This window comes from Saccopteryx leptura, chromosome 3 (assembly GCF_036850995.1).
Source record: "Saccopteryx leptura isolate mSacLep1 chromosome 3, mSacLep1_pri_phased_curated, whole genome shotgun sequence".
In the NCBI taxonomy this organism is placed as follows: Eukaryota; Metazoa; Chordata; class Mammalia; order Chiroptera; family Emballonuridae; genus Saccopteryx; species Saccopteryx leptura.
In genome coordinates, this window is record NC_089505.1 from 212,002,418 (window position 1) to 212,015,724 (window position 13,307).

The following is a 13,307-nucleotide window of genomic DNA, read 5'->3' on the forward strand; positions in this document are numbered from 1 at the left end:
TAAGGTCTCCCCATCTCTCCTCCTGCCCTGGCCTGCCCAGGCTAGGGGTTAGTGTCCTTTTCAGTGACAAAAGCCGCCCTAGATCTGGACTCCCTGGGGAGGCAGTCTGGCAGTTGGAGCCGCTGTCTCTCCATGGTGCTGCTGCAGCCCCTCCCCCTCTGGGCACACAAATGGGCTTTATACAACAAACAAAACCACCCTCCCGCCCAGGCCACACAGGCACGTGGACCCGGGGCTCACCGTGGGAAGGGGTGGTGACAGGGGCTCCAGACAAGTTCTCTTCACCTCGCTCCTCCTTATTTTCCACAACCCAGGTTTTAGTCCTTAACTTCCTACCCTGAGTCTCCCAACTGCTTGTTACCTGTCTCCTAACTGGGCTCTTCCTATTCCAAAGCAGGTCGAATTCTGCAGGAGATTGGGAACAGGTCCTCCCACAATCTTCCTCATTCCACTGAGGGAGTTGCTCCTCAGAGGGGCCATCGGGGAATGAGAACACAGGGTCCCCCTGCCTCCTCCCCCTCCAGGGGACACCCGTCTGAACAGAGTCAGTATGAAAAGCAGAGGAAGAGCTCACCCTAGCTGGGCTCCTGAGCCAGGGCCAGGCTCCAGTGAACACCGCAGGAGCTCGGAGCAGAGCACTGGGGCTCTAAGCAGGGCCATCCTGCATGCCTAATCGGCTATTTAAGGAGCAGTTGGCCAGCAACCCAGGCAGCCCCTGCTCCCCACGTACACTATCCAGAGCCACCTTAAAAGCAGGAGGCAATTGTGAAGTCGCTGGCCAGCAAGTGGAGTGAAGACTATAGAGGGAGATAAAAGAGAGGGCAAAGAGAAAAGACATTGAGATTTGTCCTGGGGACCCCGAAACCCACGGTGCTCTACTGAAAGCCAACTGCCTGGAAGCCCGCGGAGATAGAGACAGAAAGAGAAAAAGAGATAAATACATTCAACTTCAGGATTCTCTCTTTCTGCCCTTGTCCTCTAGTCTCCAAACTCCCAGGACCTTGTGCTCCTCCTGAGGATACCATGATGTTTTTCCAGATCCTGCTAGAAGTGATTTGGATCCTGGCTGTGTTCGGGGGTAGGTACATCTGAATGTCTGTGTGTCTGTCTGTGCTGACATCCACATGTTGTTATGTAAGCTTAACCCCAGGGAAAAGGAATGTAAAAGAAAGCCTAGGGACTAGAAAAATAGACTAAGGGATTGGGGCAGGGGCACAAGGGTGGAGAGACCACTTTGCTTCTTTCCTTTGCCTTTCCAGCCCTGCTGTTAGTGAGGATGGGGGAGAGCTAGCCCCGGAGCAGAATGTGTACACACACTAGGGAATCTCTGGACAGGCTACATTCTCTCCAGAGCTCTTTCCCCCACTACCCTAGTCCCAGGCAGCCCTCTTGGCCTTCTTAACTTACTAACTCCTCCAATTAGGGAGCAGAAGAGCCCTAAAGTGAGAGAATCAAGGGCTGATGGTGGAGAGGCGAGGACTCTGCGTCACCGGCCTAACTCAGACCCTGATCCCTGACTGTGCACATCATGGCCAAAGTCCCCTTTGAGTCTATGGACTGACTGATTTCCCAGTTTACCCTGAAAGCAGTGGTAATATTAGTCAACATTGTTGGGCCCTTTACAGTTTACAAAAACTGTTCAGGAGCTCCCAGGAGATGAAGAGGAACTCTTAGGAGTATAGGCTAAGTGTCCTCAAGTCCCTGACACCTAATTTTTGCGTTTCCTGTGCCTTGCACAGTATCCAGCACACAGTAGGTGCGTGATCAAGACTTGCTGGAAGACAGGGTGAAGGGTGTTGTCTGGAGAGCAGAAGTGGAATGCAGAGAGGATAATGAGGAAGCCAAATGGAGAGTTGCAAAGTGCATATGAGGAACAAGGAAAAAATAGGGCAAGAGTCCCCAGGAAGAGATGTAGAATTAGTACATTTGGTGGAGGAGAAGGGTAAGGCTATCCAGGGACAGAACCAGGGATTAGAGCTGTTGGGATGTATACTGAGCTGATGGAGAGGCTGCCTCCAGCCCCCCCTTAGGTTGCTTCCCAGTGTTGTCTGAACCAAGGGCTGGGTTAGTGGAAGAGCCCCAGATTGAGATCAGGATATCTTACAAATCTGAGGGATTTAAAGGAATAAGAGAGGAAGGAATTTAGGATTTTTCTCCATTTCTAGCAGTTTGAGTCATGCAGAGAAAATCTGCAAGGCCTCCCTTATTCCCCTTGCAGCAGTTTGGCCCTGGGTGAGGGCTAGACCGGCAGACCCCCCGCCTTGCAGCCCGACAGGACTGCAGGAGAGCCTGCCATGTGACCCGGCTGGCAGCTCTCTTTTCCACACACAATGCTTCACTTTCATCCTGTCCCTGCCAGCCAGGCTGCCTGTGCCCACCCAGCACCCTCAACATAGAGTGGACCCAACTCCCACCTTCTCCAGCCATCTGTGAGGAATCTAGGGAGCAGGTTCCTGGGGATGGGGCAAGTTTCCTCCTATAGGGTTACTGGGACCAGGAGGAGGAAGTGATAGGTTCATTGCCAGCTCAGTGCCTTGGTTCCTGCAATGCTTCAGAGCAAAGGAATTATCGCCCTTCTTCCCTCAGTAACAGCACCCACACTCTGAGCTTCCTTCCCCTCCCTTTTTCATCCCTTTCCTTCAAACCCCCTGCTGCAACCTCACCTCACCCCAATCTTCTAAGTGTCAGTTTGGCTTGGCACAGGCTGGAGAAAAGTAAAGATTGAGCAGACTGCACATTTGGGTCTAGGTTAATTTTAGTGCCCAGGCTTTATCTCTTTATTTCTCCTCCCCATTTATGCAGCAAGCACAAGCACAGCCTGGCTGGTGATTTTAAATAGGCTCCCCCACCCCACCCCACCTTTCCACCGAGGTGTCCAGTTTCAGGGCTTCCTAGGGGAAGTGCTGGCGCAGAGAAAGGAGAGAGTGGGCAGAGAGGTGGAGCGGCACACAGAGTGCCTGGGGAGGGCCCTGCCCCAGGCTGCACTGATTTTAACTGGAACTACTCTGCCTTGCAGGTCAACACTGGACATATGAGGGTGAGAGCTGAACCCAAGGCCTACCTACACCCCTTTCACACTGGGACCTCTTCACCTGGCAGGAAGATTTATGTCATATGGTTTCCTTTAGATTCTTGCCCTAGCTTCTTCCCTTCCTCACCTCCCCTGCCCTAGGTTTTGCATATGTGACGCCTAGACTCTGTTCTAACCATCAAATCCCACACCTCCTGATTCAGCAGAAAAGCTGGTTATGTCCTCAGTTTGTGGGATGAGGGAGTTGGAGTGGAAATCAAACTTGGATGGGGAAGATGAACCATGAGCTTAGCTGCTGATTCACCTCCTAGCTCTTTCTATCCTAATTGATTCTACCCCCAACCTGCATCTGGAATTGGGACAGAACTTGAGGTCAAGGTCAGGTTGAGCAAGAGGCTGGGAGGATAGTTTGTGATCCTGGTAGAGGTGGAATTCAACTCCTTTGAACTTCTAATTAATAACTGAATTCCAGCCCTGGCCGGTTGGCTCAGCGGTAGAGCGTCGGCCTAGCGTGCGGAGGACCCGGGTTCGATTCCCGGCCAGGGCACACAGGAGAAGCGCCCATTTGCTTCTCCACCCCTCCGCCGCGCTTTCCTCTCTGTCTCTCTCTTCCCCTCCCGCAGCCAAGGCTCCATTGGAGCAAAGATGGCCCGGGCGCTGGGGATGGCTCCTTGGCCTCTGCCTCAGGCGCTAGAGTGGCTCTGGTCGCAATATGGCGACGCCCAGGATGGGCAGAGCATCGCCCCTGGTGGGCGTGCCGGGTGGATCCCGGTTGGGCGCATGCGGGAGTCTGTCTGACTGTCTCTCCCCATTTCCAGCTTCAGAAATGAAAAAAAAAAAAAAAAAAAAAAAAAAAAAAAAAAAAAAAAAAAACAAATAACTGAATTCCAGAGTCAATACAAGGTCCAGGATGAGAGCAAAAAGCAAATGAGATAAAGTCAGCAGATCCAAATACCAAGGCCACTTAATAGGGGGCCCCACAGAGACACTGCCTCTCTAGGATCATTTTATTTTCCCGGTTCCCCTGATCTTACTCTGATCCCCCTCGCTGGGCATGCAGGCTTTCTATCTAGTCCCCTTCCTCTCATTCAGCTCTCTTGTCCTCAAACTACAGGTAAGTAAAAGCCACTATCCCCCATTTACCAGAAAAGCTGGGGACTCACCGCTATCTCCAGGTAGGTGGAGGGAACTCCAACATTGGTCCAGCAGGGCTGCTACCTCACCCAGCCATGTACAACTGGGTGCTTCATCTGGGGTGAAAAGAAGTACATTCCTACTGCCACACAGATATGTAGCTTGGTGGAGGATTGCTGAAGGGTTGCTGGGGCCAGAGGGCAGGACAAATGTCTGTGGTAACCTCCCCCCACAGGTCCACATGGTCAACACCATTGGTCAGCCTCTTACCCTGAGTGTGGAAGCAATGCCCAATCCCCCATCAATATCCAAACAGACAGTGTGATTTTTGACCCAGAGTTGCCCCCTCTGCAGCCCCACGGATATGAGCAGCCTGGCACCAAGCCTTTGGAGCTGCACAATAATGGCCACACAGGTAAAAAGCTCAGCTCCAAGGTGAAAGTTCGTTCCAACCATGCAAGTCAGGGAGAAGCACTGCCCACTTCCACATTCTGAGCAGGCTTCCGCTATAGATTTAGAGATGTGAGAATAGGACTGAGGCTCCTGTAGCTGAATGTCTATGATCAAGCTCTGTGGGTGGATCAGCATCACCTTGATCTTCACTGAGAAAGATGTGCTAGAAAAGCAGTGGCTAATGGGAAGAACTGGGTGCTATTGGTGGAGGAAAACAGAAAAGCCTGGCAGTCTCCCAAGGACTGGTGGCAACCCAAGGGTGGGGATGTCTCCACATTCCTCCACCAACCTAGCTTGCTCTTTTCTTCACAGTGCAGCTCTCTCTACCCCCCACCATGTATCTGGAGGGGCTTCCCCAGAAATATGTAGCTGCCCAGCTCCACCTCCACTGGGGTCAGAAAGGATCCCCGAGGGGGTCAGAGCACCAGATCAACAGTCAAGCCACAGCTGCAGAGGTACCAGGGATTGAAACTTGGACTAGGGCACAGGGATAGGCATGGTCAGTGCCAGGGATAGAGGATCTACAACTAGAACAAGTCATACTTCAAAAAAAACGCCAACCCTTGTGGGATTTAGGGCATGCTGAAGGTGGTGGTGGTGGTGGTGGTGGTGGTGGTGGTGGCAGCTGGGGTCAAAGCTTTTGGGAGGGGATGATGGAGAAACAGTAAATGATCCAATTTCCTCTCCCCTTAGCTCCACATCGTACATTATGATTCAGATTCCTATAACAGCTTGAGTGAGGCTGCCCAGAGGCCTCAGGGCCTGGCTGTCTTGGGCATCCTCATTGAGGTCAGTGGTCCCCATTTCTTCCCAGGTCTCTCTTCATTCCCTCTGCATCCTTCAGTCCTCCTCTGCCCAGGTTTGGTGTTGGTCTCCCTCCCAGGGCAAGTCAGCAATCCCTCTGACCATTTACTCTCTACCCGAATGTCTTACTCCAAACATCAACTCATACCAACCTCTCTCCCTTTCCTCCCCTGCCAGGTGGGTGAGACTAAGAATCCAGCTTATGAACACATTCTGAGTCATTTGCATGAAATCAGGTATAAAGGTGAGCCCTAAGAATCTATTTTAGGACAAAGTGAGATTAGACTTCAGGGAAACTTGAAAAAAAAAAGGCCCTGGCCAGTTGGCTGTGGTAGAGCATCGCCCAGTGTGTGGAAGTCCCAGGTTCAATTCTCAGTCAGGGCACACAGGAGAAGCGACCATCTGCTGCTTCTCCACCCTTCCCCCTCTCACATTTCCCTCTCTTCCCCTCCCACAGCCAAGGCTCAATTGGAGCAAGTTGGCCTGGGTGCTGCGGATGGCTCCATGGCCTCTGCCTCAGGTGTTAAGAAAAGCTCGGTTGCTGAGCAACAGAGCAAGGGCCCTAGATGGTCAGGGTATCACCCCCTAGTGGGCTTGCCGGGTGGATCATGGTCAGGGCTCATGCGGGACGCCTCTCCTCCTCTCACTGAATAAAAAAACAAACAACAACAACAAAAAAACTAAGAGGCCTGGATGAGGGGCCAGGAGTTTTGCTTCTGGGAGCCCTGTCCAGGTAAGCTAGGGTGCAGTGAGAGGAAGATGATCCTTAGTGTGTTCTCTCCAGATCAGTACACCTCAGTGCCCCCCTTCAACGTGAGAGAGCTGCTCCCCCCAGTGCTGGCACATTACTTCCACTACAATGGCTCACTCACCACGCCCCCCTGCTACCAGAGTGTTCTCTGGACAGTCTTCAGCCGAAGGGCCCAGATTTCAATGGATCAGGTGAGTGGTGGAAAGGTGAGGCAGCAGAGACATAGTTGCAACCCCAGACACTTCCCCACTAAGTGACACTTCCCCCCTTTTCCAGCTGGAAAAGCTTCAGGAGACACTGTTCTCTACAGAGAAGGAACCCTCTACACTCCTGGTACAGAACTACCGAGCCCCACAGCCTCTCAATCAACGGATGGTCTTTGCTTCTTTCATCCAAGGTGACTGTACAAGGCTTGGAAAAGGAGATGGGAAACTGGGGCGTCTCAGTGGTAGGAACTAGGGAGCCCCAGGGAAGGAAAAGAAGACTGAGGGTAAGGGTTTCTAGGACTAGCTTGGACTGGGAACCAGTCCCCAACCCTGAGTGACCAGGGGACCTCACCATGTGTAGAGGCCCTTGTGCTGCTCCCAGCTGGGATGGGGATCTGAAATCCCAGTCCCACTGACCCAAATGTTCTTCCCTTACAGCAGAATCCTTGTACACCACAGGTAAGACAGCCCCACCCAGGTATGGGGGTGGGGAGCTCCTCAGCAGCAAGGGAAGGGCTCAATACCTGTTAGTCCTCGGCTGACACCTCCCCTCTTTCTCTCTCCCAGGTGAAATGCTGAGCCTAGGAGTAGGAATCTTGGCTGGCTGCCTCTGCCTTCTGCTGGCTGTTTATTTCATTGCTAGGAAGATTCGGTGAGGTCCCACTTCCCATCCTTCTAGTCCTTTCTTTTCTACTGAAGAGCATTCTCCTATTCCACTTCTCAGCTTTCTCACTGAGGACCCTAGTCATGCCCATGAACCATTCCCCCTTCCAGGAAGAAGATGTCGGGTAACCGGAAGAGTGTGGTCTTCACCTCAGCACAAGTCACTGAGGCATAGTCTCCCTCTTGGGCATGATGGATGCCCTGCCATCACACATGTCAGGGAGCTTCTAGAATTGAGTACAGGGAATGGCCAGAAATACTATAGACGTAGCAGGCAGACACCTCTCCTTCCTCCAGACAGCCACGGACAGGCCCTCATTCAAAGAAGAGCTGTTGTCAGTCTCTCAAAACATATAGATCAGGACCCCCTATATTGATAATGCAGAGAGCAAACTGCGTTTAGTTGCAGGGGAGGTTGGGAATGTACCCCAAAGTCCCCCACCTCCTCTCTTTTATGTCCCTTTTCCTAGCTATGGGCAACATATCCCCTTAGGAAAAAGGGTGTTGATTTGGGGGTTATATGTTTGCTCAATATATTGGAAATTAAAGTTTCTCACTCACCTCTGGCTTTGAGAGGGGGAGCATTCTTTAATCCTTCAAGTGGCAGAGGCTGGCAAAGGACAGGGAAAAAGAAGCATAGGTAACTCCTTTTATCCCAATCCTGCAGGGGAGATCCGGGAAAATGCTTTTAGCCCAAAGTTTCTAACATGTTAAACCCCCAGCTCAGATTTTTGCCCTTGCAACAAACCTAGGATAGGACGGGATCAGAGGTGCTGAGTTAGGAAGAAAGTTTGGACAAGAGACAGGAGAAGACAGAAATCTCAAGTAATATGTTATCCCCTTCCTTAAAAGGCACATTCCCCCACAATTATAAAGTCCTTTTTATTAGTCAAAATCACAATTACCTTGATTAAAAGGACATGACACACCATCCTCAGCAGAAAATGATACAGTTTATAGAAAACCTTCCCACCCCCCACACACACTCCCAATTAAAAACTAGAAAAAAATCTGCGCTCCTTCCCTGTGATGTCATGGCAGGCTGACTCCTCCCGGGGCACTGCAGCTCTAGAGTGGGCCAGCTCACCACAGTACCCTCCTTTTCATCTTGGGGAGAGGAGGGTGCTAGTAGTCAAGGAGGTTAAAACATTAGTTCCAGTAATGCCAGTTCCCAAACATGCACTTCCTTCCTTTCCCCCAAGGCCTGGGACCGTGAGGAAAGAGAGATAGATAAGAGCCTAGCCATAAGGAGCAATTTGAGGAGGGAAAATATAGTCCAAGGAGGTTAGGAAAAGTCCAACATACCTCCTCCCTCCCCTTTCTCCAAAAAAAAAAAAAGAAAGAAAAGAAAATGGCAGTTTGAGGTCTTTATCACACTAAAAATTGTTCGCCTCAGACCTGAGAAAAAGACTAAGACGTCCAGTCTGGGGAGGGGGTACAGGGAAACTCAGAGCTCATCTACCCTTGAGCCTCCATTAATTTCATCTTCATGGCAATGGCTAACCTAGGCCCCTTTTCTTGACAACCTGCACTGTCCAGAACTGGAGATGGAGAAATACAAGGCGAGGAGATCAGGGGAGCACCCCAGGCACAGGCGTCCCCCCCAGGGTCCCTCAATCCTCGGGTGGGATGCGCAGGGCAGAATACACCATCACCTGACTGTCCTCCTGCCGTCGGCCTGCAGAGGGGAAGGGAGGTGAGTCTTGGGAAGGGTGAGAGCAGAGCACTGACACACGGGAAGTCCTGGGTAACAAGGGGGCTCCCAGATGGTGGGGATAAGTGCAGATTCAAACCCACCAGTCACTGACTGGCTGAACTGAACCTAGGCTGCTCCTGGTAAAGCCTAAAGGTCACCAGTGGACAAAGCAAAACCCTGAAGGTGGTGGGATAGGCCGACGAGGAGGAGACAGGATAGTGAACAATGGGCCGGGGCTGGGCTCAGTCATGGGCAGTGGGCAGACAGGTGGGATCTGTCAGGTGATCAGTCCAGGTAGTCAGTCCTTACACGAGAGGCTGCGCTGGATACTTCGGAGGGACCCTCCAGCTGTAATGAAGGCCCAGAGCCCCATGGAAATAGTGACTGCATAGATGGGCAGCAGGCTGGCCTCGTACCAAGGGTTCAGGAATGTCTGGGGATAGCAGTAGAAAAGAGGTTAGAGTCTCCGTCCGCATGTCCTCTTTGTTACTTTGACCCAAACCTCCCCCAAATATCTCACTCAAATTCCCCAGTCCTTCCCTTCAGAGCACCAACATCTTGTGCTTAAAAAGGGACTTATGATTTTCAGCTTCCTCAGAGGTTTCTGCCACCTGCTCGCCGCAGGCCAGCTGCATCACAGTTTGGCCAGTCCATTCACACTCTCCCCAGAGCGATCCCAGAGAAGGAGACACAGTTCATGATGAGGTGAAAGACCTCTCAAGACTCACCTTTCTGCCTTCTCCCAAGATAGGTTTTAAAATATTAAGAGGTAAAGATATAGTTCCCCTCCATCCAACTCAGCATTAAATTCTTTTCTGACTCAGGCTTCTGTTCCTGACTTACCAGTCCTGATGTCAGTAGGTGACTCCCAACCACCAGGCCCAAAGTCCAGTACCGTCTCCTCTCACAGGCATCAAAGAACACAACTCCCCAAAAGGTATGGAGCAGAATGATGGCTGCTGTCAGAAAAGCTGTAGGGAGGGAGATGGGGAGGAGATACATCCCTCACCTTCTCGCAGCCTCCAGAGATATTGAGCCACAGAAGTCTCCAGGGAGGGCCAATAAATAAGATCAGGGCCAGGGATGGATGGCGACTGACAGGCAAAATAGAAAGTGGATCTTACCTGAAGTCAGGAAGTAATAGGGTGAATCTCCATGGATCCCAACTACACCTGGCCCAAGTGCATCAGCCAAAATATTGATAACAGAGAAGACACCACTGATGATACCGAAGGAAAGACCAGAAACTGGAGGGAGGGAGGGTCTCATCAATGTCAGAGTTCACTAGAGCCTGATTACCAGTGACCCCTCCCCATTCACGGTCACAATTCCCCCACACCTACTCTCCCTCCAGACCACCTCTCCTTGGAAGTCAGGTATGAAGGAAAACAAGTAGTCGCTTAGAACGTGTGGATGTTTAGAGACTTCCCTGGGAGAGGGGCTGTCCAACACCCTCCTCCAGTCCCTCCCCCTTGGCTCACCATAGGCCATCTGGCGGATGGAGATGGGTGATCTTCCGTCCTCACTCAGCGATGCTAACCCCTCATCTGCCTTCCTGGGGTGAGGTGGGGTGGAGTGGGGTAGGGGAAACATGAGGGAAGGTAGAAATGCTCCTTTCCCTCTTATAGCCACCCCTAGTGCCTCTTTTCCAAACCACCACCCAGGGGTTGCCCCTTCTCCAAGTGCAACGCTCTGCCCTTCTCCCCTCAATACCATCCATCTTCTTACTTAAGCAACTTGTAGTAGGCAAAGCGGAACACCTCCTGTAGAAGGACGGAGACCGCAGCACCAAAAATCAGGAGGCCATACTGGAGCCGGGCATCTGACGGGTCAGTCACATGGACCAAAATGAACCAGACCACAGAAGCCAAGAGCAGAGAGACCAGCCAGAAAAATGCCCTGAGGAAAAATAGGGGCAATTAGGTAGGCAAGGGTAGAGGCAATCAGAGAAATCAGAGAGGGAAACCAAGCAAGGATGCAGCATGAAAAGTGGAAGTTAGACTTCTGAATGGACTGGGAGACTGGGCGCAGATAAGATAGGTGTTTCCACCAAAGGAGTCTATAGGGATCTAGACGCAGGGGATGGGATATAAAATGATTAAAGAGTCGTCAGAGCAATGAGAGTCAGAGTATAGGAGCACAGAAGGACAAGGTATGCATTCCTAGATCTTCCCTTAGGGCCGCCCAAAGTCACCACAGCTCCCTCCGAGTCTTGGCCTTGGGCCTCCTCTGACGTCGCCGGAAGAAGTATAGGAGGAATCTGTGCAATCCCTAGAAGCGGAAACCCACTACGGAAAAGAGGAAATCACCCAAACCCCTGAATTGACCCTTTCCAGTCTTCACCTACGACTTGTCTCCCCCAAGTCCGGCTCCCAGGCTTGCCCAAGTCCCTCCAGCCCTTTCCGGATCTCTCTGTGGCGCCCTCCTGAGTCTCCCCGACCCCTACTCACCCTGCAACCAAAATGATGACACGAAGCGGGTCCCCGGCTACAGTGATCAAGAAAAGCGCAAAGGCCGGGCCGAAAGCGACAAAAGTGCATCCGAAAAACACTGCGGCCCCCATTGCTTGGCAGTTGGGGGCGGGGTGGAGGCCTGGCCGAGAGGCGAATGGAAGGAGCACGACAGCTAGAGAGTCCGCGTGGGTTGGCGACGCGACCCCGTAAGGGGCGCGGTGCAATGTCACCCCCAGACCCCGGGGAAGGGGAAGGGGGGGCACTGAAACCCCAATACAGGGCCGCGCGACTTCCTCTACGGAAGCCGAGGAGGGGACAAACCCGGGGCCGCAGCCGGGCGGCCACCTCCCATCGAATCCCCTACTCGGCCAATGGAGAATAGGAGGGGGCGGGGCTAGGGGCGGGGCTAGGGGCGGGCATGCACGGCCTGCTGGGAGTTGTAGTCCTCTGTCCTTCAAAACCTCAATCTGGATGTTGGGTGTGGCTCCAGCCAGTAAAAGGGAATTGGCTGGGACTGGATCAGGGTGGGACTCGAGTTCATGAGTTCCGTTGGACCATTGGCGCGATTTCCTTTCGTTATTTTTTGGGAAGGCTGGAAGCAAGCCTACTTGCACTTGAAGAGCTGCAGAGAGGGGAAAATCCTGTTGGAACCTAAGAGACAAATACGAAGAAAGCACAGGATAGAGTTTACAGGGAGACAGAGACAGGTATTGTTCTTACTTGAATGAGAGGAAATGTGTTAGAACTACTGCCTAACAGATGAAGGTGTTATAAAGTATATTACCTTAATTCCGCAGGTTATGTAGAGACACCAAGGCAGGATACAGAAGAAATTTTAGGAGGAGATTTATTAATAAGCCAGCTACATATGACTTGCACCGGTGTATAGCTAACCCAAATTGTGCAGCCTCGAATATAGCTCTGAGGCTACTTATATAGACTTGATCACATACAGGTTGGGGGGAAAAGGAAGGGGAGCATGATACAATAGTTAATCACTAACAAGCTTATAACATTTATCTATAGGATTATTAAAAAAAACATTTCTAGGCCCTGGCCAGTTGGCTCAGTGGTAGAGCGTTGGCCTGGCATGCAGGAGTCCCGGGTTCGATTCCCGGCCAGGGCACACAGGAGAAGCGCCCATCTGCTTCTCCACCCCTCCCCCTCTCCTTCCTCTCTGTCTCTCTCTTCCCTTCCTGCAGCGAGGCTCCATTGGAGCAAAGTTTGCCTAGGCGCTGAAGATGGCTCTGTGGCCTCTGCCTCAGGTGCTAGAATGGCTCTGATTGTGGCAGAGCGACGCCCCAGAGGGGCAGAGCATCGCCCCCTGGTGGGCATGCCGGGTTGATCCCGGTCAGGCGTTTCCAACTTCGGAAAAATACAAAAAAAAAAAAAAATTCTACATATCAAAACTTACAAGGTAACACAATATTGATAAAATGTCGTTTTACATATCAACACAATAGAGATAAATGTTGTTTTACATATTAAAGACATTCCTAAATTTTCTAAGGTTGTTGCCACAACAGTGAAAAGTTTTAGCTTAGGATAAGGAAATAGGAAGTTACCTTTGCTAAAAGTATTGTGGCTAGCTTTAGTTTACAAATTTTATATATATAAAGAACTTCAAAAGGGATGATTATTAGAAAGCATATAAAATGTTACAGAATGCAGGTTTTTCAGGCAAGGGGAGTGGTCTCATGATCCCTTTGTCTAGAGGTATATGTCACTCTCAGGGCTCCAGGAGGGGAGGAAGAGCAGGAATCAGTGTAGGATATGTAAACATTGTCTCCTAAAGGATCTTATTGAAGGGGAAGAAGAAGATTACAGATAAGTTTTATCCTCTTTGTTGTCTAGTAAGTAGTGGCCTCAGTCCTTAAACTATGACTAGATCAGTGATTTTCAACCTTTTTTGAGCCGCGGCACATTTTTTACATTTATAAAATTCTGGGGCAACCACCTACCAAAATGACACAAAATGACACTCTAACACAGTACATATTAGCCTGACCAGGTGGTGGCGCAGTAGATAGAGCTTCGGACTGGGATGCGGAAGGATCCAGGTTCAAGACCCCAAGCTCGCCAGCTTGAGCGCGGGCTCATCTGGTTTGAGCAAAAA

At 51.2% G+C, this 13,307-nt stretch overlaps 3 protein-coding genes across 8 annotated transcripts in view; 1 reads left to right on the plus strand and 2 right to left on the minus strand.

Annotated features, from left to right (window-relative positions):
• The window catches only part of ANP32E (acidic nuclear phosphoprotein 32 family member E), a 76,431-nt gene extending 72,090 nt beyond the window's left edge, over positions 1-4,341 (minus strand). Inside the window, exon 1 of the mRNA XM_066377384.1 lies at positions 4,195-4,341. The gene's annotated coding sequence lies outside the window, so the exon portion shown is untranslated. The remainder of the gene's footprint in view (positions 1-4,194) is intronic.
• CA14 (carbonic anhydrase 14) lies at positions 256-8,394 on the plus strand. Of its 6 annotated transcripts, none has more exons than XM_066377376.1 (11): positions 270-1,078; positions 3,017-3,037; positions 4,401-4,580; positions 4,931-5,073; positions 5,312-5,407; positions 5,600-5,666; positions 6,207-6,364; positions 6,450-6,570; positions 6,821-6,838; positions 6,947-7,031; positions 7,154-8,394. In XM_066377376.1, the coding sequence occupies exons 1-11, from the start codon at positions 1,024-1,026 to the stop codon at positions 7,215-7,217; spliced, it is 1,008 nt and encodes a 335-aa protein (XP_066233473.1). In that variant the 5' UTR covers positions 270-1,023; the 3' UTR covers positions 7,218-8,394. The 6 variants fall into 6 exon arrangements, with proteins under 6 accessions (XP_066233478.1, XP_066233473.1, XP_066233476.1 ...); XM_066377380.1 differs by having other exon boundaries at positions 309-1,078; positions 4,520-4,580; positions 6,818-6,838; XM_066377375.1 differs by having other exon boundaries at positions 312-1,078; positions 6,818-6,838.
• A 253-nt stretch (positions 8,395-8,647) lies between these two features.
• On the minus strand, positions 8,648-11,526 carry APH1A (aph-1 homolog A, gamma-secretase subunit). The gene is made up of 7 exons (XM_066377382.1): positions 11,189-11,526; positions 10,467-10,637; positions 10,220-10,293; positions 9,863-9,985; positions 9,582-9,709; positions 9,048-9,171; positions 8,648-8,720 (listed from the first exon to the last, which is right to left on the minus strand). The coding sequence occupies exons 1-7, from the start codon at positions 11,299-11,301 to the stop codon at positions 8,656-8,658; spliced, it is 798 nt and encodes a 265-aa protein (XP_066233479.1). The 5' UTR covers positions 11,302-11,526; the 3' UTR covers positions 8,648-8,655.
• Positions 11,527-13,307: the final 1,781 nt, after the last annotated feature.

Coding starts and splice junctions, on each gene's coding strand:
- CA14 (XM_066377375.1), top strand. CDS start 1,024: ATGATGTTTTTCCAGATCCTGCTAGAAGTGATTTGGATCCTGGCTGTG. Junction 1,079..3,016: donor GATCCTGGCTGTGTTCGGGG/GTAGGTACATCT, acceptor TCTGCCTTGCAG/GTCAACACTGGACATATGAG. Junction 6,839..6,946: donor AGAATCCTTGTACACCACAG/GTAAGACAGCCC, acceptor TCTCTCTCCCAG/GTGAAATGCTGAGCCTAGGA.
- APH1A (XM_066377382.1), bottom strand. CDS start 11,301: ATGGGGGCCGCAGTGTTTTTCGGATGCACTTTTGTCGCTTTCGGCCCG. Junction 9,986..10,219: donor CATCCGCCAGATGGCCTATG/GTGAGCCAAGGG, acceptor CCCTCCCTCCAG/TTTCTGGTCTTTCCTTCGGT. Junction 9,172..9,581: donor ACCTACTGACATCAGGACTG/GTAAGTCAGGAA, acceptor TGCTATCCCCAG/ACATTCCTGAACCCTTGGTA.